The sequence below is a fragment of the Cervus canadensis genome, chromosome 13 (assembly GCF_019320065.1).
Source record: "Cervus canadensis isolate Bull #8, Minnesota chromosome 13, ASM1932006v1, whole genome shotgun sequence".
In the NCBI taxonomy this organism is placed as follows: domain Eukaryota; kingdom Metazoa; phylum Chordata; class Mammalia; order Artiodactyla; family Cervidae; genus Cervus; species Cervus canadensis.
This window is the reverse complement of record NC_057398.1, coordinates 36,170,450-36,194,604: the sequence shown is the minus strand read 5'-3', so window position 1 is coordinate 36,194,604 and position 24,155 is coordinate 36,170,450. Positions and strand designations below refer to the sequence as shown.

At 43.0% G+C, this 24,155-nt stretch overlaps 1 protein-coding gene and 1 non-coding gene across 4 annotated transcripts in view; both read right to left on the bottom strand.

The window, feature by feature from the left end:
• The window catches only part of UBE4B (ubiquitination factor E4B), a 124,660-nt gene that overhangs the window by 14,943 nt on the left and 85,562 nt on the right, over positions 1 to 24,155 (bottom strand). For all 3 annotated transcript variants that reach the window (XM_043486389.1, XM_043486387.1, XM_043486388.1), the window contains 9 exons: positions 23,894 to 24,007; positions 22,073 to 22,271; positions 20,788 to 20,926; positions 14,335 to 14,434; positions 12,539 to 12,666; positions 11,115 to 11,213; positions 10,167 to 10,402; positions 3,421 to 3,547; positions 1,217 to 1,361 (listed from right to left, as the gene is read on the bottom strand). In XM_043486389.1, coding sequence (XP_043342324.1) covers positions 1,217 to 1,361; positions 3,421 to 3,547; positions 10,167 to 10,402; positions 11,115 to 11,213; positions 12,539 to 12,666; positions 14,335 to 14,434; positions 20,788 to 20,926; positions 22,073 to 22,271; positions 23,894 to 24,007 — 1,287 coding nt within the window. The remainder of the gene's footprint in view (positions 1 to 1,216; positions 1,362 to 3,420; positions 3,548 to 10,166; positions 10,403 to 11,114; positions 11,214 to 12,538; positions 12,667 to 14,334; positions 14,435 to 20,787; positions 20,927 to 22,072; positions 22,272 to 23,893; positions 24,008 to 24,155) is intronic.
• Positions 15,894 to 15,966, bottom strand: TRNAH-GUG. The gene has a single exon. It is a non-coding gene; the product is annotated as a tRNA-His (tRNA).

The window sequence follows — 24,155 nt, the reverse complement described above, 5'->3', positions numbered from 1 at the left end:
GAGCCCCCTGGGGCTGTGGAGGCTCAGGCGCAGGGCTGACTACAGCCTGTGTGAAATAGAGAGCAGAGGAGGAGCGTTTTGGTGGCCCTGGAGCAAAACAGTTTAAGGTGTGTTTAAAAATGAACATGAGGGATGAGAAGGACAAAGTGTATCTAGAGGGTGGAAAAAGATGACAACCACTGCATTATCTCACAAATACAATTACAGGGGCTTGAGGAGCATGTTGGCATGGACTCCAGACAAATCCAGAAATCATGGACTCTGGGTGAAGCCCCCCAAACGGGTGAAGTCTGTAGTTGAAGCACTTTGGCTACAGTAAAGTGTAGAATCCTTATCAAAGCTGTGAGAATACTTGGAATGAAAACCTTCCTCAATGTGCTTCAACACTTGGCGTTTGAGGACAGAGGAGCATGGTGGACTACAGTCACAGGGACATAAAGACTTGGAAAAGACAGAGCAACTAAACCACCACCACAAGATAGTTTTGACTCTACGACTTTAGAACCTCAATAACTTTCATTTTGAGAATGCTACTTCCAGTCAAGAAAAAGTAGCCCTCCCTACTTTCTGAAAGCAGTTCTGATTTTGAATCTAACAAGACCAGGAGCAGAACTAGCCAACATATGAGGCAACCAATAGCTGTCAAGCGCCCAGTAACTGACCAGGGAACCACCTAAACGACTGCAATAAATGTCAGGAGACGGCTGTAGGCGGCCGCCGGCACAGCAAGCATTTCTCATGGAACCTGGCAAGACAAGCCTCTTTTCTATTTATAACTGAACATAAAAAAAGCAAAATCTATTGAAAGGAAAAACACTCTATCAGAGTCCTTCAGGGTTGTTCACACAGTTGTCTACAGAAGATCAAATCAAATTCTTGTCTAGCAGACAGAATTCTAGAGATTTATTCCCTAGTTACTTTCCTAAATATTCATCAACATATTCAAACAATAAAAGCTCTTCTCCCTAAAAAGCCCTTTACAGTTAAAAGACAGAGGAAGTTTCTAGGACACATTCTGAAAGATTTCTCGGCTCATTGTTTGGCTTTAAGTCATGTCTTAAGGTCTCTCCCACTCAAAACCCACGCTCGAATTTCCCAAAAGCCCACAGGAGGGAGATAACAAGTGCTGGCCAGTCGGTCACATCTAAGCCTTCAGACTGGAGGAGGCAGCCCTCCTCGTGGGGCTCCGCCTGGGCCACCTGCACCAAGTCCTCACCCGGGGCAGCTGGTCCCACTGTTCTTTGTTCTTCATCTCTTCCTGCACTTCGTGGATCCGCTTCAGAGACTCCAGACTCTCATCGAGCAAGAACGTCGTGTCGTTTATCAGCATGTTTATATAGCGGACAAACTGCTTCCCAGAACTAAAAAGCAATTACACAGGACACAGTCACACGTTTATTGGCAGCGAATGTGGTGGCAGGTCCCGGAGAAAAATGGCCTCCACCCAAGTGCTACCCACCTCACTCCGCAGAGCCACCAGCCTCGACACAACTTGATGCTGGGACCCCCGCATCTCCCCTTAGAGTGTGTGATTCTTTTATATTAACTGTGATAAGCTCATTCCAGTGATGTGCTGGAGCCACCTGGCAAGGTTCCTCAGAGTCATTGCTAATAACATTCTAGAATTCTGTGAGCAAATTCCCTTGGCAGCTTCAACTCTGGCATCAGTAGAAGTACCGACACCCTGGAAAACCAGCAAGTGCTGACTTCCAGCACCCCCAGCTCCAGAGAGTGGGTTACCAGCACTTCCCTGGCTCATTCCCTAAATAATTTTAAGTAGAGAAAACACTCTTCCAGACTAGAAAAAATATGCTTAAGCTCACCAAGATATAAGGAAAGCACAAATACCCACATATAACAGATAAGAGAACTAATGACACAGTTAATCTTTTTCATAAAGAAAGACACACTGAAGAAAAACTGGAAGCTGGAATACACTTATTGTACGATATTAATGGTCTTTATAGAAACAGAAGCTTCCAATCTTCGGAACTGTCCTGTAAATCCTATTATAATGGACAGACTACCGGTGAGCTGAGATGGCTTGGTCCACCTATTAGATTCTGGACCTGTCAGATTAGGAGAGAAAAGAGGAACTACTCTTCAGGATCTATTGCTGGGAAATCAGAAGGCAGCGGCATCTTGCCTTGGGAAGACAAGTACCTGTTACCAAAGGCAGAGGCCTGGATATCAGGAGACGGGAAATTCAGAATGAACACTCCTAATCAGCACCATGCAGATGGAGCTGCAGACAGGCCTGGTCTCCTAGGCTCATTAACCTCACTGCAAGCTTTGGTTGGCATGCACTTCTGACAACAAGAGCAGTTCATGGAAAGAAAGAACTAACCTAAAGGGTTTACTTTGTGGGAAGCTATCAAAGAAATGGCTATTCCACTGGCCATACTTCCACTGTTGAATGGTAATTCAGTTAACAATAGACAGCTCCGCTTGATCAAGGATTGAATATGGGTTACAAATATCAGAGTAGATGGTTCTTAAGATTAATTCAAGAGATCAACATTTTCATCTACTTTTCTTTTTAAAGCACCTTTATTTTAAAAATTTCTTTTTAATTGGAGGATAATTGCTTTACAATGTTGTGTTGGTTTCTGCCATACAACAACATGCATCAGTCACAGGTATACATATGTCCCCTCCCTCTTGAACCTCCCTCCCCCACTCATCTCCCTCCCCAACGAGGTTGTCACAGAGCACCAGATCTGAGCTCCCTGCATCAAAGATTTGAGCCTGCTGCATCATACAGCAAATTCCCACTGCCTATCTATTTTACATGTGGTAGTGTATATGTCTCAATTTGTCCTACCCTCTCCTTCCCCCACTGTGTCCACAAGTCTGTTCTTTATGTCTGTGTCTCCACTGCTGCACTTTTCTTTAAGTAACTTAGATGGCATTACTAATGTCCAGGTTTAAGCAGTCACTGAAACTTCAGGTTGGTAATGAGACAAACTTCATCAAGTTCTAGGCCCTCTCTACAAAGAACATCATTTCAAATGACAGCCTTCATACTAGCTGCTTTTGAACCTGATGTCCTCCTAATGCTTCTAACTCTAAAGCTTGATTTCAACATATTCAAAGAGTGCTAGAAGATCCCATTTGAGCCATTCTGCAAATTCATGTAATACAGTAATCAAGAAACACCAAAAAACATAACACTTCATCTCAGAATAGATTCTGTCTCCACGTATGTTATGCCCAAAGTATCTTGACAAATCTAAAATTCAGCAAAGTTTGGCAGGCAGAGATTTTGATAATCCTGCTCACATTTAGCAGGACCATCTGGAAAATTTAGAGGAGACCAACCAAACAGTCAACAAGAACCAGCTGGGAAAGCTTTTAAGTGGCTGTTCTCTCTCTGATTTGCAAGAAGGCAAGTGGTGACATTAGGGGCCCAATACTCACTTGAACTCCTCCATAAAGGTGCCATGGTGAGCTATGTTCTGCCAAAGGCTTTTAAAGATGGTGCTGATGTGATAGCGAATGGTGAACTTGTCATAGAACTCACTGGTGGCGCCGGTGTGCTCAACGTCTGCGGGAGAGAGACAAGGGACTGAAGGGTATGGACTTTCTTACCTTTCTAAAAGCAGCTATTGCTGCTGTAACATTAAGGAGTAATACGAATCTGCAAAATCAGAGACATGATACAACTCTGTCTCTATCTCATACGTAAGGCAGAAGAGAAATTACAAGTGGTTTTGAAGACAGACCGTCACAGTGAAGGAGGGCAATGACACAGTAACAAAATGAACTGGTCTGGGAAAATCGCTGGGCATCACTGGGCTAGCATCACCAATGACCAGAGTTGAATTATCATACCTCCCCTGACAGTTACTAGTTTATAGAAACACCACAACACTTCCCTGAGCGGGAAAAAACACCGGGTTAAATTTTATTAAGGGCAACATATATACTGAATTTGATTATTACTTTAACTACTTTTGTATAACTGACATTTTAAAACATGTATCAAACTAGAGAAAAGCACAGTAAATCTCTATGTACTCGTCATTCTTTACCAGTTATCATGATCCCTGTAGCTTTTAAAATGGAACAAAGATCAAACTTCTTATAAAAAGACAAATAGCTTAAGCATGAGAAATTCCTGAACTCATGACAAATTTTAAAAAGAGGGAAAACTGTCAGGTAAAGACAACGGACTTAAGGAAAAGATGCAAGACACTACAAACGCAGGCGGGAATAAAAACACAACATGTTCAAAGACTGATCTCCAATGATATTCATTAAAGTACTATTTATACAAAAGAAAATATAAATAATCCAATGCCTAAGAGAGAATGCAAAAAGGTATTTGTGATATAAATCTGTCTGTAATGCAGCAGACACGAGTTCAATTCCTGGGTCGGGAAGATCCCCTGGAGAAGGGAATGGCAACCCATTTCGGTCTTCTTGCCTGGAAAGTTCCGTCACCACAGCCCATGGGATCAAAAAGAGTCAGACACGACTGAGCACACGCACATAAAACCACAGGCTACTAAAGAAAATATATAGTTTGGGTCGATTCATATTAAAAAATACACACACTTGCACATGCGAGATACAAGCTGACTGGAAAGATACAGAGCAAAATGTTAACAGAGATTCTGAGTGCAGACATTATCAACGAGCTTTATTTTCTTTTTTCTATCTTCTGTATTTCCCAATGAATACTTAATAGGGACTTAAAAACAAAAGAAGTTATTTAAAGATAAAAAAAGGATAGTACCTTAGCATGAAGATCTAAAAGCACCTTTCTTTAAGCTGAACTAAACATCATTTTATTAACTGTATAAAAGTGTGAACTGCAGTATGGAGGGCTGACTTAATGGAGTCTATGGGAGAAACACACAGAGGGCTGACGAGCCTCGTCTGTGCTCTAAATGGCCCAGAACACCTGTCCTGTATCCTGAACACAGTACAGACTAAGAAATGACCGTGAACTTAGGACTCATACATCTCTCCCAACATTACAAAAAGTTCATTGCTAATGTTCCCTCAAAATTGCATCAGTCCAAGATATAATCCCCAAGTCCTAGTTCTTTTTTTTCCCCAAACTTTAAACCTTTTATTGTTGTTGTCCAGTAGCAAAGTTGGGTCCAACTCTTTGTGACCTCAGGGACTGAAGCATGCCAGGGTTTCCTGTCCTTCACTATCTCTTGGAGTTTGCTTAAACTCATGTTCATTGAGTTGGTGATGCCATCCAATCATCTCATCCTCTGTCACCCCCTTCTCCATTTGCCCTCAATCTTTCCCAGCCTCGGGGTCTTTTCCAATGAGTTAGCTCTTTGCATCAGGTGGCCAAAGTACTGGAATATAACCAATTCACAATGCTGTGACAGTTTCGCATGTACAGCAAAGGGACTCAGCCCTACATATGTATGTCTACTCTCCCCCAAACTCCCCTCCCATCCAGGCTGCCACATAACATTGAGATTTCCCTATGCTATACAGTAGGACCTTGTTGGTTATCCATTTTAAATATAACAGTGTGTACAAGTCCATCCCAAACCCCCAAACTATCCCTTCCCCTTGTCTTTCCCCCACTGGCAACCATACACTCTTCTTATAAGTATGTGAATGCTTCTGTTTTGTATGTTCATTTGTATCATTTCTTTTTATATTTCACATATAAGGAATATCATATGGTATTTCTCCTTTTTTGTCTGTTCCAAGTCCTATTTCTAGAAGACCTGCAGAGTTCTAGATCCCTGCTTCCTGCTCACAGGTCTTGATTCAATAAGCTGCCCGGGGCCCTAAGGGCCTTTCCATGTGCTGTTCTCACTGCCTGCCATACTGTGGCTGAGATCTTCTCAGGGGTCCCTCTTTAGCCTTGTTTTCAACATCACTCCAAAGTCATCTCCTTGGAGACCTGACTGTGCTTCTTAAAAGTAACACCAGGCTGGCGACACTTCCCTGGTGGTCCAGCGGTTAAAACTACGCTTCAGCTGCAGAAGGTGTGGGTTCAATCCCTGTCAGAGGACTAAGATCCCACGTGCCAAGTGATGCAGTATCAAAAAAAAAAAAAGACTAGCACCGGCCCCCCCTCACACCCACTCTCTGAAAGTATCTTATTTACTGGTTCCACGTCTGTTCTCACGCCAGAATGCCTGACTGGCAGTGGCCGGAGTTTTGGCGTTCGCGCGGCTAGGCCCAAGGGGCAGCACCGGAGTTGAGGTGTAGTAGGAGCTCCATGCGTATTTGCTGAGCTGGTGACCAAGTCTACTTGGGCTAACACTGTCTTTGCTGACTCAGATCAGCTTGGGGAAGGGAATGGTCTTGAAGCTGTCTTGGTTATCAGTGTCCTTCCTGGTTCTGAGTAGCCACGTTTTGAGTGCTAGTCCTGAAGTACCACCTTTGCTGTAGTACAAATAAAATACTCTTTTTTTTTCAGAACTTGGGTTTCCCTGGTGGCTCAGTGGTAGAGAAGCTGCCTGCAATGCAGGAGATGTGGATTTGACCCCTGGGTTGGGAAGATCCCCTGGAGTAGGAAATGGCAACTCATTCCAATGGTCTTGCCTGGAAAATCCCATGGACAGAGGACCCTGGAGGGCTACAATCCATGGGGGCTGCAAAGAGTCGGACACGGCTGAGCACACTCACTCACATTCTGAAACTCAGTTTTATTTTTGGAACAAACATTTGACCTTAGGCACTATCTAAGCTAGACCCTCTCTGGGTGTAAAAGAGGAGCGTGTTTCAGAGATCAAGCTGTAATTCATGTCTGAGAGCTGGCCGTGCTCAGGAGCCAAGACCTAAACCAGCAGGACTTAATGTGGATTTGCTGGACACGTAGGGGAATGTCTGCCATGCCCACTGTGGGGCTCCCCAGGCGCCGGGCCCTGGGGAACAGGTGGAGCACCTGTGCTAATGCCTAACTGCTGAGGTCGCTGCCACTCACTGGCTGCTGACCTTCAGTGAGCTTCAAGACCCTTCTAAGCTTTAGTTTCCTCATTTGTACAAGGGAGATATTTATAGCACCCATCTTGAGGACTGCTGTGGGGATTAAGTGAAAGGATTAGTAAATATTCAATAAGCAGCAGTTATTATTAGCACGGGTATCATCTTATCATCCACCCATGATTACAGAGGCGGTCCAGGGCCAGAGGGCATGCTGCTTGGTGGCCAGGCAGAAAGGAGAAAGGACACCCACTCATCCACCCGCTCCTGGAATCTTTACGGTGCCCCTCCGCCCCACCCTGGGCCTCACAGGCAGGAGGCCTAGCCTGTCCTTTATCCCAAAGCCACTGACAAGCCCAGCGCACTAACTGAGTACAAAATGCATTTAACTGACATCTTTTTTGTTTTTTCAATACCAACAACACAAGTTTACTATAGAATAATGGAAGACATTAGATAACTTTTTAAAAAAGAAAAATAAAACCACACGCAATTTAACCATTCAAAAACAGAACAACTCACTGTTAACATTTTGGTGCATATCTTCCCATACTTTTATCTGTAATATATGTTTGTGTACCAAAAGGTGGTCACAGTTGACAAACTGTCCCATTAATGGCACTTTCTTTTTATTACTTAACCATTTAATGTAACTAACACTATTTTTCAAGGCTCACATGGACCCATTGGATGGATAAATGATAATTTACTTAACTGACCTACAACTGGCAGGAATTTCTTTTTAATACTTCCACTATTTGTTGCTGCTGTTATTGTCTAGTCACTAAGTCCTGTCTCTTCGCGACCCCACGGACTGCAGCACACCAGGCTCTCCTGTCCTTCACTTTCTCCCAGAGTCTGCTCAAATTCAAGTCCATTGCATCAGTGATGCTATCTAACCATTTCATCCTCTGCTACCTCCTCCTCCTTTTGCCTTCAATCTTGCCCTGTTTCAGGGCCTTTTCCAGTGAGTCAGCTCTTCCCATCAGGTGGCCAAGGTATTAGACCTTCGGCTTCAGCATCAGTCCTTCCACCGAGTATTCAGAGCTGATTTCCTTTAGGAAATCATTTGAGTGACCAGATTCCAATAACCCCAAGCCTTTTCCCTTGGTTCCCCCAGCCCCAGGGACAGAGAATGGCTGCTTCCAACACAGATAATCTGTTACTCCAGTGTTCCTTATTATTATTATTTCTTGGCTGTGCCCCACAGCATGTGGGATCTTAGTTCCCAAACCAGATTGAACCTGTGCTGTCCAAAGCGGAAGCAAAGAATCTTCTCCACTGGACTGCCAGGGAAGTCCCCAGATAGGAACACTATTTAAAGTGTTTGGTGTGGATGGCCAATTTGCCTTCCAGAAACGCTTTACCAACCTACATTCTCAGTTTCACAGCACTGATTCTGCATACTAGTGACAGAAGGGCTGAAATAGGCTTTTGCAGATTAGTTTATTTTTCTAAAGCCATTTTAACACTGGGTATTCCCATCTTAAATATAAGTTTGATAGGTGAAAAGAGGTACCTCATCATTTTTTTTTAAAATAAATTTAAGATTACCTTCAATTCAGTGACGCCTGACAGGTGCAGGGTACCATATGAGGTCCTGTTCTGTAAACAGCTGATGCACCAATTGTACCTGAATGGCCCGTGGTCCTCTCCTACCAGGGATAAGAGGTTAAGAAAAGGACAGGCAAGCCAAGCAAGGGCCTTTTACCCAGGAGTGCTCTCTGTTGCCAAGGTGAGCATGTTAACAAAACTTCAAGGGGCTTGTGGACTTCTTTAGGTTTAAGAGGATACAGGTAGACTAGGGAAGTAGAGAAACTTCCAAGAGATGACACAAGGTAATAGTGACGAAGCGGAAGAAGATAGACTCTTGAGCCTCAGAAGCAGAGAGAAATATGGGCACCATCTCAAAATGAGCAGAAGCAGGTCTTGATCAACTGAGAAGGGATGGCTGTCACTGAACACAGAAGAACCTTCAATCCACTGCTGCCTCTGTGAACAGCAGGGACTGTGCTCATGGAGGCTGGGGTTTCTTTCAAGAGCAAGGTGAGTATATTCTGCTAAATGAGTGCCCAGAGTGTGCTAGGTTCAATAGAAGGTAAGAAGATAGACAGCACACTTCCTTTCCTGAGAAATATACAACAGGAGAAAAACTGTCCCATTAGTACAATCATGTGCCTTTGGTAGAAAACAGGTGAATGTGGCCTGCAGGTAACTAACTGGCTTTATGAAAATACATCTGCAGTTGAAAAGCCAAACTACGAATGGAAACTCAGAATAAAGTTCAACCAGAAGAGGAAGACCTCCTTGCAGAGTGTCTGGTATGTTCTCAATCTTGTTCACCAGTGTCGCCCAGCACCTAGGACAGTGCCCAGCAAAGAGTAGACATTCGATAAATGTATAGAATTAGTGAATGAGTGAAGACTCCCAGAGATCCTAATTCCATTGGTTTCGGGGGGTGGGTGGGGGGGGGAGGTCCCAAGAATAAGCATTTTTAACCACCTCCCTGTTGCACCCACAGTTTTGAAACTTTGTGTTTGCAAAACTAATGGTGTAAGTTAGAAATTAAAATGAACCGGGTAGGGGCTTCCCTGGTGGTCCAGTGGTTAAGACTCCATGCTCTCAATGCAGGAGACACGGGTTCAAACCCTGGTCGGGGAACTAAGATCCCACACGCCATAGAGCATGGCCAAAACAAAATAAAAATAAACACCTTAAAAAAAAAAATATATATATATATAAATAAATAAAATGAACCGGGTAGTGCTCCCCTAGTGGTGCAAGTGGTTACGAATTCACCACCAATGCAGGGGACATGGGTTTGAAACTACTGAAGTCCATGTGCCCTAGCAAGGGAGGCCATTGTAAGAAGAAGCCTGAGCACCGCAGTAAAGAGTAGCCCCCACTTGCTGCAATTAGAGAAAGCCCGTGTGCAGCAATGAAGACCTAGCACAATCAAATATAAAATGAACCAGGTAATTTCAGATAAAAACATCAGTTTGGTCTCAATGTAACCCCTCTACCTTTTTATGGATTCCATTGAATTATCAGTGACTAGTATGCATTAAAGAGAGTGGTCAGTGTAATGTTTCCACAACTTGAGCGGAAAATAACCAATAGTTTTTGTACTGCTGGCGGTGGGTTAGTGGGTGATACTTCTATGTGGACACTAGGAGATTAGGTAGCAGGTTTAGAACAACTTCACCTGCTGGTTTCAGAAAATCCTGCCCACCTGTACACACCAGGAAAGTTACCTGTATAAAACTTCATCAGGGAAGGGACCAACAACTTGGTGGAGAGGGGATGGTTCTCGATCATTTCAAAAAACTTCTGGGTCCTTGGCTGAACAGCAGGGTTGGTCATGAACATGACTTCTACCAGTTTGGCCACCAGATACGGATTTCGGATGTAGTTCTGGTTACACAACATCACGACGAGGAACATCACAATATCCTGAGTGCAGGGCTCGTAAAGCACCTGAGGAGAGTATCTGAAGAGAGGCGAGAAGGACAGGTAGTGAAGCTTCTAGAGGCCCAACGTGGGTGGATGCTTCTGACTGGGCGAGGAAGGGGACGAATAGGTTGAGGAACCAGGTTGCTGAAGGACTTTAACTTGTTGATTTTAAGGTGACTATTCACATTATAACTGGATAGGATTTCAAACCCACTGTGTCTATTGACCACAGCATGTTACATTAACTTACGTCTTGGAAAATAAACCGAAGCTACAATTAAATCATAATTTTACAAAAGATCTTCACGACCAAAAAGACTTTAAAAAATATTTTGATGGAGTTTTCATTTTTTCAGATTTCAAATACTGCTTATAAACTCAACCTATTTCTTTGTAAGCTTTCTCTAATTTTACAGCTGAGAAAAATATTGGTACAAAATACAGATGTGGGTATTTCTGGCTTTTGAATGTTCACTCAGATATTTATAAACTGTTTCTCCTTCTGTTTCTCAGAAACGCATACTCAGTTATTAAAAATTCAACTCAATTTTCACAGAGTACATTATTACTAGCATTGTTAATCCTGCTTCTGTCTTGAGATATTATTGGAATTGGCTTGGTGCCACAGCTGGATTTATTTTTCCAGTCTCTGGGCAGCATTCAGTGGCATCAAATGGAGGTTTGTAATACAATGTGTACATTAAATATAAAAACATATTATAAATATGTAATATGTGAATGGGACTTACTGTACAATAAAAAATAAAAATTCAGCAATATCTTCTACATAAAACTCAGGCAATGCTGCAAATACCTTGGGGACATCTGAATTTAAAGGCAGTGTTACACTGTCAAAGAGAGAAAAGTATAGGTTACAAAGTGAAATCGTGACACATCAAACTATGAGGACTAGAACACTACAATTACAATAAGTGGTTCATCTGCAAAAAGTTCTCATTCTATAATACAACTAAGTAAACAGTGCACAGGCAAAGAAACTGCAACCAGAAATGAACAGGGAATCATGAAGATGGGGATGTGCTAAGGTGGACGTGAATGTTGTTCCTTTTCTTGGTTTCCTGTTAATGCAATAAATAAAACGCGAAGGAAATAAAAGTGTCATGTTTGGTCATTTTATGCAGTTCAAACTGTTTAAGACAATACAGCCACACATTTATTTCTTTGCTTTTATATGTTTGAATTTCATCTTTAATACTACACATAAACGCTTTTGCATTTAGAGGCAAAAGGCAACTTTTGATTCTTTGGAAGGCATCTGCTTTATATATTCTTCTTTCTCTTCCATAATTCCTTATGTGAATGATTGTAATCAACGCCATAATCTGTACCTATATAGACTTTGAGGCTTCCCTGATGGCTCAGTGGTAAAGAACCCACTTGCAAATTCAGGAGACCCAGGTTCGATCCCTGGTTCAGGAAGATCCCCTAGAGAAGGAAATGGCAACCCACTCCAGTATTCTTGCCTGAGAAATCCCATGGACAGAGGAGCCTGGTACACTACAGTCCATGGGGTCACAAAAGAGTTGGACACGACTTAAGAGACTAAACAAAAACGAATATAGATTCTGAGGATTGGCAGAACTGGTTTAGAATTCCAATTCTTACCATCGGGGACATTTTTACTTTAAATACTATTTTCCATTCCTGCAGCTGGCTTTGGCCAACCTCCCCAACATTGATGATCTGGAGATTTCATAATAACCATAAAATTGTAACAAAGAAAACAAAAATGGCTGTCTGGAGGAGCTGTCCAGGTGATGATAAAGAGATCCATGATGTTCTCGGTTCATTCTTGGAACTGACTAGGGGTCTGCCTGGACCCAGTGCTCGGGGGGGCCCAATATCCTGTTAATCCCAACTTTTCACTTCCAATTCATAGATTTCCTTTTTTATCAAAGATTTTATAGCCAATTTTCAAAAAGCACTCTCTCAAAATTAACCTAAGAAGTGTTGACAGTCCTTCACTACTGTAACTAATTTCAGAGAAAACAGCTATTAACATCACTACTTTCATAGTCTATCTAAGTACAATCTGGAAATGCATTCCTGATTACATTATCCCAGGTCTTGGTTTTGGGTGTCGGCTCTGTAGAGCAATAAAGACAACACGGCCTGGACGAGTGGAGACGGGGAGGAAGACAGAGCAACTCACTCCGGGTAGGCAGGGTCCAGGAGGCGGAGCAGCAGCTGAATGAGAAGGCCGTAGAAGTTCAGACATCTTCTCAGAAAGCTCTCATCAAGCAAGCCAGCATCAGCACAGGCCTTGCATCGTACCAGTTTCTGTGGAGGCAGGTATGTCCCCATTCATAGATTAGCTGGTGGCTAAGTCCCTATGTGTGGTCACAGGCAGGGCACGGGCCAGGAGCTGGGAAATCTAGGCTCCAGGGCAGTGGTCCCCCACCTTTTGGGCACCAGGGACCAGTTTCGTGGAAGACAATTTTTCCAGAGTGGGATGTGGTGGGGTGGGGATGGTTTTTTGGGGTGATCTGAGCACATTATATTTATTTTGAACTTTAGGTTTATTATTACATTAGCTCCACCTCAGATTAGGCACTAGATACTGGAGGTTGGGGACCCCTGCTCTAGGGCTTCCAGAGCATTAGCACTAATGGGCTGTAAGATGCTGTTTGTGTCTCAAGAGCTTCCTCTGCTCTAAGAAGGTGTGCCATGCGAACCACTGGGCATAGTTTAGTGCTGAAAAGGCTAAGTCATCACTGTCATATTTGAAAAACTTGACAAGAGAGACCCTTTGGGAGTCAGTGGTGGTTACTGAGAAGGAGCCTGACATATTCACATCTAAATTCCAGGTCAGTACTTGAGCTCATCTTGGGCAAAATGCTCGTTCACCAAGGGTGTAACACCCATCTCAGAGGATCACTGTGAGATTAAACATCCACATGCACACACATTACATATAAATGTCAACAGTTTCCAGACTTCTTGAAACCTCTCTCTGGAGTGCTTAAGGGGTCTACAGACCCCAGAAAAGAGTCCCTGGCTTATTCTGCTTCTCAAAGAGGTTTCTACTCCATTAGTAAATAAAACTGAAACTTTTAACTTGTACCAGAAATCTAAGTCAGGTAAAATTTCTGCATATCATCCTACTGTAACAGAAAACATAGCCAGCTAACATTCAGCTTTGTAATCTGAACATAAACACAGAAAAATGAATACATTTGCTGTCTGTGCTTCCCTTGTACAACTTTAGCTAGTGTTTGTTTTTAGCCACGTTTATAAGCTTCGTTATATGTTTATAAGGGCTTCCCTCATAGTTCAGTCGGTAAATCATTTGCCAGTAAATGCAGGAGACCTGGGTTCAATTCCTGGATCAGGAGGATCCCCTGGAGAAGGAAATGGCAACCCACTCCAGTATTCTTGCCTGGAGAATCCCACGGACAGAGGAGCCTGGCTGGCTACAGTCCATGGGGTTGCAAGAGTCAGATACAACTTAGCAACTAAATCACCACCACCATGTTTATAAGCAGAAATCTTCCCATCTACAGTTAGGTTCTATACAATGGATCATTTTCAATTCAACGAAGAATGAGGGGCAAAGGAAAGAGAGCTTTCCACTACCACAAATCCACTGTGTCAAACATGAAGATGTGAGGCTGGACAAACTGGAGTGTGTGTGTTTCTGGTGCGGAGTCAGGGTTAGCAGAGGGGGAACATCTTGCGTGAGGTAAGGAAAGGGAGATGATCTTCAAGGATGATAAGATCCATTAAGAATTCATATAATTACTGGCACAAGCTATGCATTTTTGGTCCTGAGATTTACATATACATAGAAACAATCAACACGCATTTAAATGTACCATTTTTATCTTGGGGGAAAAGAATAATGAGGAAAGAATGAGGACATTAAACTGTTCATTAAAGGCGCATATTCTGGTGGGAAAATTCCTATTGTGAGGCTGATCCACAATTACCCCCGTTAACTATACAGACCTTAAGCTGGGTTTTGCAGCGTTTCAGCATCTCACGGTGTCTGGTTGCCAGTGGGGAGTCTTTCCATTGGCTTTCATTATTTTTCAGATCTTCCACAGTTCTGAAATTAAAGACTAACAGTCAAATGAAAGAAGACACACAGATCCATCATCCATCGTATCTATTCATCTTCACAATTTCATTGATTCTCAGACATACATCCCCTCTCCCTCCCCCACTACATAAGCATCATTAAAATTGATAGGAAGTTATGGTTATGTTGGCAGCGTTCATCTTTTCTATTGGTTCCCAACGTAATATCTTAAAAGTGGATGGCATTTTAGATTTGGTGAAATACAGTAATTATTACTTTTGGAAGGAAATATTGTTTCTTGTTTTTCTGGGAAGGAGAAAATGAAGTCTCAGGAAAAATCAAGATTATTATGCCTACTCAATTACCCAAAGCAAAAGACAATTTGACTAGGCATTTTCCCTTCTGCCTGGAATGTTCTTCTCTAAGGTTATCTCTGTGACTTACTCCTGCACTCTCTTCAAGTGTCTCCTCAAATATCACCTGTCATTGAGGTAAAGCCTTCCCTGATCATGGAATATGCTGCATATTTTAAAGGCTGCCTCACTTAACACATTTCAACCCATTCTATCAAAACATGGTGTAGAAAACTACACAATGATACATACATATTTTTGTATCATTGATACATATATATTTTTTTCATTTTTGATTGCTCTGGGCCTTCGTTGCTACATGCGGGCTTTACTCTAGTTGTGGCGAGCAGGGGCTACTCTCTAGTTGCAGTGCGTAACTTCTCATTTCGGCGACTTCTCTTGTTGAGGAGCACAGGCTCTAGAGCACATGGGCTTCAGTAGTTGTAGCAAACCGGCTTAGTTCCTCCACACCATGCGGAATCTTCCTCTCTCCCCTGCATTGGCAGGTGGATTCTTATCCACCGTACCACTACGGAAGTCCAGTGATATATTTTTCAAAAGTATATTTATTTTCCAGACTCCCCTGTGGCCAGCACTTCTGCACATGACCTAGCTCCTACCAAGAGGTGAACCCTCATTGGAGGTAGAAGTAAATACAGTGAAGAGATTAGTCACATGGGTCTTCTGGAAGCACAGTGTGGAAGGGTTTTGGCTGAAGTGCTGACAGAGTCTAAACTTTGAAGCAGCTTCCTGGCAGGCCCAGTTCAAAGGAGAGCTCTGGGAGTCCTCTTTTCCAGGCCTTCCTCAATAAACCAAATAACAGCCTTAATAACCCTTTTTCTACTAACCTCAGATAAAGTGGACTCCTTTGTCTACAACTGGAACATGACATGGTAGACAGAGTGCCCGCCTCCCACCCCTACCCCGGCTTCCCAACCACCACGAGCAAGGAGATGTCACAGCTTAATCCCAAGGAGCTGTGAATATGTTGCCTTACATGGCATAAAGTGTAGTTGCTCAGCCGTGTCTGACTCTTTGTGACCCTGTGGACTGTAGCCCACAGGCTCCTTGGTCCATGGGATTTTCCAGGCAAGAATACTGGAGTGGGGTTGCCATTTCCTTCTCCAGGGGATCTTCCTAACCCAGGGATCGAACCTGGGTCTCCTGCATCACAGGCAGATGCTTTACCCTCTGAGCCACCAGGGAAGCCACATGGCAGAAGGAACCTTGCAAATATGATTAAGGGTTTGGACCTCGAGATGAGGAGCTTGTCTTGGATTGTCTGGGCGGGTCCCATGTCCTCATAGGGTCTGAGTGAAGAGAAGGAGAGGGAGTCAGAGAAGAGGGAGAAGAGAAGGAGAGGTGACCAGTGAAGCAGAGGCCAGAGAGGCAGCGAGCTGAAGATGCTACACTGTTGTCTGGGAAAATGGAGGAAGGGGCTGTGGGCCAAGGGGTCTCTAGCAGCTAGACAAGGCAAAAAAAAAAAAAGATTCTTCCTTAAAGCCTCAGAAGGAATGCAGCCTCAGTTTTAGGACTTCTAATCCCCAAAACCCTAAGACGATCATTTTTGTTATTTTAATACACGAAGGTCATGGTAATCTGCTGGAGCAACAAAAAGAAGCTAACATAGTAACCTGTATGGTTATTGGCAGGAAGAGGTTGCAGGTAACAGACCCTCAAGGAAAACAGGCTCTGGGATTATTAGTTCTTCAACTGGGCTGGTTTCAAAGTGGTAAAGATTCATTGAGCATTTGAGGGCGTAACACCAGAAGCCCAAGATTCTCGGTGGAAAAACAGCTGCATGAACAACCACTACTGATTTCTGGGAATGAAGAGATGGAGTGGCTATGCGTGAAGACACTGGGGCATTCACACGAGGAAACTACAGGTTCCCGGTTTTAAGATCTCACCTCAAGGAAAAGCTAGTGAGTCAGGGCGTTTCCAGGATGACCGTGAAGCAGCAGAATCTGGTCCACACAGAGCACCAGATGAGAACACAGACTGCATCCATAACCTCACTGGATCTCTTATCTGAACGTCACAGAGAAGGCTGGGATTCCAAGAATTCAAACGGAGGGGTTCTGGAGAATCCAGGCACCCCCCCCCCCCCCCCCAGTCTCCTGAGCCTCATTTGAGAGCAGCAGCAGCGCCTGTGGTGACTGTAGCTGAGTGGTCACACTGCAGGATGATGCCGGTTTCCCTAAGGTCCCAACCCACCACATTTCATTGCTTCCACCACGGCTGGAGTAGATCACTGTCCTTAAGGGCCAGTTACAAAGTTATGTTAGAAGAAAAAAACAAACAAACAGACTTGCTAATATGTTATATTAGCTTCCTATTGCTGCTCTAACAAATTATCACAAACTTACTGGCTTGAGACAGCACAAGTATAGCCTTAGGATTCCAGAGGCCAGAAATCTCCAGTGGGTCAGCAGATATGCATTACTTCTGGGGAACCTAGGGGGGAGTGTTTTCTTGCTCTTTCTAGCCTCCAGAGGGGGCCTGCATTCTTTGGCTTGTGGACCCACACCACTCTGATGTCTGATTCTGTCATCACATCTCCTTTCTCACTCTGCCTCCCTTGCCTCCCTCTTGAAAGGACCCTTGTGATATACTGGGTCCACCCAGATAATCCAGGAAAATCTCCCTATCTCAAGATCTTACATTCAATCACATCTGCAAAGTCTCCTTCACCATGCAAGGTGACACATTCTCAGGTTCTGGGGGAATAGGATGTAAACATCTTTGTGTGCTCAGCCAGTCAGTCATGTCTGATTCTTTGTGACCCTATGGACTGTAGCCCAACAGGCTCCTCTGTCCATGGGATTTTCCAGACAAGACTACTAGAGCAGGTTTCCATTTCCTACTGCAGAGGATCTTTATGACCCAGGGATCAAACCTGTGTCTTGCATTTCCTGCATTGGCAGGCAGATTCTTTGCCACTGCTGCCACCTGGGAAGCCCAGTGAAAATCTCTGGGACACTATTATTCTACTTACTATATATGCAGTAACAGCAATTCAGCACTAAGTGGGGAATAGATTCTGAACATCCTTGATCAGCAACAGAGCATCATGCTAACAAACTCCTATGTGGTGATAAATTCACTGACATGAATACAACTCCCAGAGGCTCTGATTCAGTCTTATTCTGGGTAACCAAGACGGGCTCTGTGTGCCCAGCTGGTTGTCTAAAACCTAGAATTCACAGTGATCTCTGCTAAATGAAGTTGTCAAGAATTCCTTGAGATAATTCAGAAGAAGGAGTTAAAAATATAAGAAGATGGGAATATCAATGTAGATTTACTATATATGACTAGCTCAGAAAACCACCCTCTCAAAACACACACATGCCCTAACTATGTCCTGGAAGACACTTCTTATATCACAGCACTGAAAAATATACAGGTAAGGGGAACACCAACATCTCTGAAAGGCACTGACTCCCCCTGTAGGCTGGGAGGGCAGGTGGCAGATGGTGTCACTGAAAATGTATCCTCCAGAGTCGGTGAGAATGATGGGACCACAGGATGCCACCCATTCCAGGATGAAGGAACAGATACAACACAGTTTGAAATTTTTATAAGTCTCTCAATAACTGATATTGTAAGCTGATAAAAGCAGCAGACAGAAGGAAAATTTGAACAAAATATAAACAAACGACTCAATTGATATATGTAAAACACTGCAACAAATGACATAGAATGTGAGTTTTCTTCTTTTTACTTTTATTATCTTGACTGTGGAATCTTAGTTCCCTGACCAGACCAGGGGTTGAACCTGGGCCCTTGGCAGTGACAGTGAGTCACCCTGACCACTGAACTGCCAGGGAATTCCTGCAAGTTCTTTTCTTCTATGGAATGCTTACTAATTTAAATGTTGGCTACAAAGTAGATCTCAATAAAGTACAAAGTACACAGTAGAAATTAGCTAGAAATCAATAACAAGAGATAAAGGAACAAATACTCCAGGAATCTGAAACTTAAAAAAAACCTATCTTTATATAATCCACAGCTCAAGATACTATGAATAACTTAATGCCTAAGCATTTTGAAACTTTCAGATACCACGGGAAAACTGACAGAAGATGGCATGAAAATCTATACAGTCTTATGTCTATTAACAATAAAATACCTAACTTAGAAGCCTTCCCACAAAGAAAGTTTTAAGCCCAGACAGCTTCATCAATGCTTCTAAATGTTAAAGGGAGAAATAACTCTTACACAATAAACACCTCAAAAAATATAAAAAGAGGGACTATTTCAGAATTCATTCTACATGACAAGCATAAGATTGATAAGAAAATTTGAGAAGGACTCACTTTTGGGCTTCCCTGGTGGCTTAGATGGTAAAGAGTCTGCCTGCGGTGCGAGAGACCCAGGTTCGATCCCTGGGACGGGAAGGTCCCCTAGAGAAGGAAATGGCAACCCACTCCAGGATTCTTGCCTAGAGAATTCCAAGGACAGAGTAGCCTGGTGGGCTACAGTCCATGGGGTTGCAAAGAATCGGACATGACTGAGAGACTTTACTTAATTCTTAGTAAGAAATAAAATCACAGGTCAATCTTCTTTTTGAATATAGGCTCAAAAACCCTAAACAGAATATTAGCAACTGAATATCCAATGAGATATAAAAGCAATAACACAGAGTTGAGTTTTTCCCCAAGTATGTAAGATTGCTTTGATATCAGAAAGCCAACTTATATAATTCAACCACATGAATAAAATAAAGGGGGGAAAAAATCTGACCTCCTCACAGAGATGGAAAATGCATTTAATAAAAATCAACTCCAATTAAGAACAAAAATCTTTTAGAAAATCACAAAATAAAAGGGAATTTCTTTATCTGGTAATAGAAGATGTTCAAAAAACTTCCCCCATTAACTTAAATAAAAAAATTTCAAGAAAGCTATCAATATTTCTACTCAAGGCTATAGTAGAAACTGTAGCCAGGGCAGTGAGGCATGAAAAAGAAAAGAAAGGACTTCTCTGGTGGTACAGTGGATAAGAAACCACCTGTCAATGCAGGGCAAATGGTTTGATCCCTGGTCCAGGAAGACTGGAAGATTCCACATGCCTTGGAGCAACTAAGCCCATGAGCCACAACTACTGAGCCTGTGCTCTACAGATTCCAGGAGCTGCAACCACTGAAGCCCATGAGCCTAGAGCCCATGCTCCACAACAAGAGAAGCCACTGCAATGAGAAGCCTATACGCGACAACAGAATAGACTCTACTAGCTGCAACTACAGAAAGCCCATGTGCAGCATGACATAAACAAACTGTCATCATTTACAGACAAGAAGATTATGTGTCGGGAAAAAAACTTTAGAAAGCTACCAGTAATGATTAGAATTAGTCAGTGATTAATTCTACTTTAGTTCAAGGCAGATATAGACACTACTACAGCACTCCTGGACCAAACCAACGGCGGAAGTGGCTGCTCCATTATTATTACAGCTCATCTGCTCAAAAAAATGTCTGCCTCCTATTCCTGAGGCTTTGGTTTGTTCGCAGGTGTTGATCCATGGGGAGAAATGCTCAGATTAAGAAATATAACAATGGTGTTAATGAATGGGAAATTGAAGCTACTATCTGGCCATTTTTGACTTCTTATGCCACAGGACAACATGCAAAAAATAAAGTGAATTGCAATGTTGGTATGAGTAAATGATCTTGTTTACTAAGGGAAACCAAAATTAATGTTTCACAGTCCTGGGAAAGAGGGGTATGTCTAGGACCCAAGAGATCCTTTAAAGTGTCTTCTGATAATAAGGTGCCCAGTAGAAAAAGTTCACAGAGGTCTCAATCACATTCCAAGGGTTGGGAACTCTAAGAAATCTAAGTCTGGGTCCCTTAATTTGTAAAGAACTCTGGCCAACCAAGGACCATGGATGTGGTAGGAGAGGCAGATGGTGTTCTGTAACATACACGCCCCTCACATTCAAGTCTGCTGGTCACAAGGGAACTGCATGCTTGTGAGAAGGAGTGGTGGCTCGTGCAACCTCAGGACACGGCATCACACACATACCTATTGAGCTCCCGGATGGCCCGCAGTCTGCGGATGTAGCGACGGCAGCTGGGCAGAATTGAGAGGTGGTGGGCGTGCAGGGTGAGAAAGAAGCATTCCGTAGGGAATTTCGGCTCAGAAAATGGAGGCTGATCTCCATCTAGGAAAAAGCACAAAATCCCAGCAATAAAATCTATCACATGACTGTATTAGCAAAGAGTGCAATTAAGAAGACAAAATTACACTTGAATTTTCAAGAAGTTTAAGGACACATTTAAAAATTAAACAGTATTATTTTAAGAAAAACAGATTTCCTGTGAGCTGCATTTAATGATCACATACTCTGCTCTATCTGATTAAATGTTTACACAGATGGACACTAATGATCTTTTATGATGTGTCTTCCTGGTGTTTTTTATATAAACATTTCTACTACTCAAACGTCACTCTTATGGGAGGGAGATTTAAGAGGGGTCATATGTATACCTATGGCCGACTCTTGTTGTTTTCTTTAACAGAAAACAACAAAATTCCATAAAGCAATTATCCTTCAATTAAAAAATATATAAAATTAAAAAAACACATCATTGTTAAACCTCAAAATGGTACTAAATTATGTAAATAAGCCCGTGTTGGACTTATTTAAGTGGATTTTTTCCCCCCTCTACTCAGGAATCACTTTCAAACCCAATATCTGGCAACATAAAATATGGCACCCATTTCTCTTGCATTTCTACTTTTCTGTTTTCTAAATTTCTGTTTCCCGAAAGAATGAGCTTGCTCCCTTTACTACTGACAGGTATGAAAAACTGTAGCCAGATGAAACACCTGGAAGGAAGAGCTCAGACCAGGGAGTGTGGTACCGTGAGGAGAGCCCAAGGCTCAGCTCAGGACACTTGAGCAGCAGCTGCCATGTGCTGACTGACAGTCTAGGTGCGCTGGGCACCTTCTGGAACCTCAGTCTCCTTGTGTGCAACTTGTATGAACTAGAGTTGCTATTAAGATATTAAAGTTCTCTTCCTGATAATCCCATAACAGCAGTTTTAAGGGGACAGGAGTCAATGAAAACTGACCCTAAGAATGGAGAACAGGAGCAAGGGCAAGAGGGAGTTAGCGGTTGGGGGGAGTTGGGAGGTGACAGACAGGGACGCTCTAGCTGGTGTCAGACTCAAACTGTGGAATGTTGCTGAGTCCAAATGGATCCTTCTCATATAGGATGTGTATATCTATTCTACGTTTTTGTTTTTAATTAAAAGAAAACAGAAGGGTGATGTTTTCATGACCTAACAGTGAACACATCACTCACAAAGTTCAGTCAGCCAGTCATTCACATCTTCCATCGTCGCATTCACTCTGGTCTCGTCGTTGGGAAGCGTGATCCGACACCTTGGGTGGAATATGTACGTGGGGTCGACTGTCTCTAACTTGATCTTTGTACTAAGTTGCTGCAGTACCCAAAGGAAATTCAGCATGAATCCGTCCGTTGACACCAACCTATCGTCTGTCTGCAAAACAGAAAGTACCGAAAGTCACAATGTGAACAGGAATTCTGGCACAATTTTATAAGAAAGAAGAGCAGATTTTCATCCTCAAGTCAGTGAGGGGACATCCACGTTGTTGTCATAGAGCTCTGCTGGTAGATGAGATTTGTTGAGTGTTAAGAATCCCATGGACAGAGGAGCCTGGCAGGCTATAGTCTATGGGGTCGCAAGAGTCGGACACGACTGAGCGACTAACCACACAGTACAACTGTGTGTGAAGGGTTGTCTTTCACTGAATCTCCACAACAGCCCTTAGAACTGAGTGATAATATTATTCACATTTTAAAGAGGAAGAAACTAAGGGTCAGAAAACTTACATGATTTACCCAAGAGCCTCAAAATCAGTAAAGAGAAACACAATAAATGTTGTTTCCTTTCTCTTCTTTATTCTCCTCAAAAGCATCAGAACTAGTTTCACTGTGACTATTAGACGAACAGCTTCTCGCGCTGACAGTGTTAGTGCAATCCTGCTTCATGAATGTAACACTTCTAATAATGATAGATAACATCTGCGGAGAGTTCACGATGCACTGGGCGCAATCCTAACATACACTAAGTCCATGAGTCAGTACTGTTATTATCCCCACTTGGCAATGAGGAAATAGGGGCACAGAGAACCACTGTCCCACTGCTGGCCGATGATGGAACCCCAGCTGGAAATCGAGGTGGTCTAATAACAGGTCCGTGCTCCTCTCTCTGTTTTTTCTTCTGAGTACAAATGTCACGCTGCTCATGAATAAAACAGCAAGGATGTCCTTGTAACTTCTCCACTCTGGTAAAGTGGTCTCAGTCACCAGTCTTTGCATCAGGAACTGTGTCCTTACACTGGGTCTCCTGGGATTGCCTCCTGTACCCTGGCCTCCTACGTCAGCCCACCCTCCAGGCAGCAGCCCTGATGGCTTCGTTCCCGAAGATCCTCCTTGGTACGGCGGCCCACCTCTCCAGCCCATGACTCCCCAGTTTCTTTCCTATTCACTATCCTTCAGTCACAAAAGCCTGAAAGTGGAGCTTATTCTAAAGTGGATTCATTCCCACCTTCATGCATCACACAAATCTAGAAAGCTCTTTTCTCAGCCTTGCGATGGCTGGCTCTTTTTTTCTTTTTTTAAAACTTAATCTGCATGCAGGATTTTAAAAAAATCAATTTCATATTTTGGCCATTACTTCCAGCACATGGGCTCTCAGTTCCCCACACAGGGACGGGGATTGAACCTGCAGCCCCTGCAATGCAAGCATGGAGCCTTAACCATAGGGTGTCAGGGAAGAAGTCCTGGATAGCTCTTCCTTCTCAGCCAGGTATTTAACCAAATGTCTCCTCCTTGGACACTCCCATGCCTTCCTTCTGGTGCCCCGACAGCTACTTTCAAGTCCTCTACCTTCCTTTATTGGCTTCATAGATTCCACGACAGTCTGAAATGATATAGTTACATGTCTATTCATTGACCCTATAGAACATAATGAGCTCCGCGAAGGCAGGAAGCTTGTCTCTCTGTATCTCCATTCCCTAGAATAAGGCTGGGTGGGAACTGAATGAGTTAGATGAATGAATTTAACAAATACATAAAAGCAATCTTTAGGAATCTTACCTGCATCTGTGCTTTCTTCATATTGGCATTGACGACAGCTGCCATGTAACTAAGAGCGGCCTCACGGGTTTCCCCATTTAACAAGATACTATGCAGGATCTTGAAGAGCTCTTGCTGAAATTCATTTTATAAGGGAACGAAAAAAAAAACAAAAACTTTGTTTAAAAAAATGATTCCTTTCTGACTTCGAGGAAAGCTAAACTCCTTCCCACTTTTCTCCTCGCCCACATCCACTCATTGTAAAGAACTTGACTACAAGAAC